The 2,581-nt window shown below is 35.0% G+C and overlaps 2 protein-coding genes across 2 annotated transcripts in view; both read left to right on the top strand.

The window, feature by feature from the left end:
• Positions 1-103: 103 nt before the first annotated feature.
• LOC107576945 (26S proteasome non-ATPase regulatory subunit 9-like) lies at positions 104-1,461 on the top strand (the record flags this gene model as incomplete). The annotated part of the gene is made up of 4 exons (XM_016263066.1): positions 104-291; positions 570-671; positions 810-898; positions 996-1,461. Coding segments are annotated over 4 exons (407 nt in total), but the record flags the coding sequence as incomplete, so codon positions are not given.
• Positions 1,462-2,321: 860 nt separating this feature from the next.
• The window catches only part of LOC107576946 (14-3-3-like protein), a 28,481-nt gene continuing 28,221 nt past the window's right edge, over positions 2,322-2,581 (top strand). The window contains exon 1 of the mRNA XM_016263067.1: positions 2,322-2,528. Coding sequence (XP_016118553.1) covers positions 2,465-2,528 — 64 coding nt within the window. The 5' untranslated portion in view covers positions 2,322-2,464. The remainder of the gene's footprint in view (positions 2,529-2,581) is intronic.

A 2,581-nucleotide genomic window follows, 5' to 3' on the forward strand; every position in this document is an offset into this window, starting at 1 on the left:
CTGATTTGCTTCTCTCTCTCTCCGTCTATATATACTGTATATATATACACACACTAATCATTTGCCATTTTTGTAGCTTTTCAAGTTCTTAATTTTTTTTAAGGTTTACAGAATGATCATAAGGCTATCATGGTGGATATCGAGGAGGCACTTCATAATCTGCATGCAACCGCAAGGGTCAAACATGAGAAAGATGAGACAGAAATGGACGTCACCGAGCCAACCGTGTCTCTGCCGGCCCCGTTTGCACTGGTAGACGCCGTAACACAGGGCTCCCCTGCTTTTCAGGCCGTGAGTTTGTGCCCCACTTCTAACTTAAAAGTTAAAAAGCTTTGCTTGTAAATGAATATGCAACCTTAGATAGGTTGCAGCTTGTAAAAGCTTTCATGTTGACTTTAAGATCCTGTATATTTAAAATGATTACATTATACTGACCACATGTTAATTATGTTCTTCTAAGTTGCTGATTGCAAGGTTTATTTCATTTCATAGTAGTACTTCAGTCTATACAGAAACTGATGATGCAACTAGAGAGTTTAAAACCGATTTCTGTACTTCTCTGTTTGTAGGGTCTGCGAGTCGGTGATGAGATTATAGAGTTTGGGTCCATAAATACACAAAACTTCAGGAATCTGCGTGACGTCGCTTCTGTTGTCCAACACAGTGAAGGGGTTTGTTGTACCTCCAAATGCTTTCCTTTCAGTTAAAACTGTAGCGCATTCACTTATTCTTTTGAATACGTTGCATTCCTGATCATATACTACATGATTCAGTTTAATTTTGTCTTTGTTAATTTCTGTTTACTGTAGAAATCCATACGTGTTGGAGTAATCCGAAGTGGACAAGAAGAACATCTTCATTTGACTCCGAAGCAATGGTCTGGTAGAGGACTACTGGGGTAAGTAATGTCTTTATTGTATTTATTCAATTTAATTAGGAAAATGTAAAAGCTTTAAATAACACTTTTGTCTTCATTTGTATTCTTCTGTCAATAGGTGCAACTTATTGCCTCTGCACAGATGACCAGTGAAAGGGCAAGGATCATCTTTATGCCAAACACCTCTTTTGCACCAAATAAATTTGCAATGGGTTAACTTTAATTTTGCTTTTGCATTCATTGTGAAATTGAGTTAAGTAAATAAATGACCAAGGAGAGATGGCAGACCATTTAGTATCAGACTTTCGTAATCTGTCAGATAGGATGAGTAGAGAATTTATTAGCAAGGTTTTTACTTACCTTCTTCTCCTTTTACATTTCTTGCATCCATATGCAAAAGTTCTCAACATTTCTATGTTAAAACGGCTGAATGGTAAGAGCAGTCATTCTGAAGTGAGTGGGCTGTGAAAGGTTGCATAAGCTGCATACGCTTTGTTATTAGAAGAACACCAGAGTGAGTAAATAATGTCTGAATTTTAATTTTTTGGGTGAACTATCCTTTTAATATGAGTGATAAACATAGTACAGGGTTTCAGTCTTTTCTTTTTCTTGTGAGAAAATCAGATTAAAACTGACCTGGAAACGTTTTACCATGCCTTCATTTTCTTCCTACTTCTCAAATGCCTTACAATTTCATATAAATATGAAATATTACATGCTTAAAACTATGATAAAATAAAGTATGAAATAGTAAATAATTTCAATATATCATTGTGTGAAAATTATGTATATATATATATAAGATATATATTATCTTGCATGGAATTTTGACTAGTTATAATGTAATTACAGATAGCTTGAACCGTCTTATTAGTCACTTGTCAAAACATTTGTAACAATCTAAAATGTAATCATGTCAAACTAAAGCATTAAATTATAAATTGGCTTGCCATATAACATCGTATTTATAGAAATGAATGACTACATTGCGTTAGGGTTTCCTTTCTGTCCTGTAAATGACATATTTGAGTAATTTGAGTTTTACATTTAAAATACTACGTTTTGACTGCTCAAATTCAAATATAAATCTACAAAGTTAGGCTATTTTGAATAGTAATGTATGAATTCCAGGTATCAAAAATACATTCGGGATCTCTTTAATGATGAAAAGATTAAGATGTAATTAGAAAACAATTAGGGATTCAATATAAATTACAGTATGACAAGTCATAATTGGATTACAGATATCTTGACTTTTCATAATCGCTAGCAGATATGTGGAACTGAAATTTCGACAAGTAAAAACTAATTTACGGCTACTGAAGCGTTAAATGACTAAACGGCTTGCCATATACGGGATTTTTTTTATTTTTATTTTTTTATTTTTTTTGTACGAACGTCACAAAAGGAAAAATCAGGCAAAGTCGCGAAGGAAGTGCGCAGGACTTCCCGGATGGAGTTTTGTCGCCATATTTGGTCGCCGGTAGTATAGGAGGATTTTAAGCTGCTGTTACTTTGCATCCGTCTGCACAAACAAACAGCCTCTCTTACCTTCACTTTTCCACCTCCTCCCGGTCCCCGGTAGCCATGGCAGATCAAGAGCACTTGGTTTACCAGGCTAAACTAGCAGAGCAAGCCGAGAGATACGATGGTGAGTTGATATTTTTGGCAAATTGTGTTGTCACGCATTTGAATTACAACAGA

This window comes from Sinocyclocheilus grahami, unplaced genomic scaffold (assembly GCF_001515645.1).
Source record: "Sinocyclocheilus grahami isolate Dianchi unplaced genomic scaffold, SAMN03320097.WGS_v1.1 scaffold4696.1, whole genome shotgun sequence".
Lineage (NCBI taxonomy): Eukaryota > Metazoa > Chordata > Actinopteri > Cypriniformes > Cyprinidae > Sinocyclocheilus > Sinocyclocheilus grahami.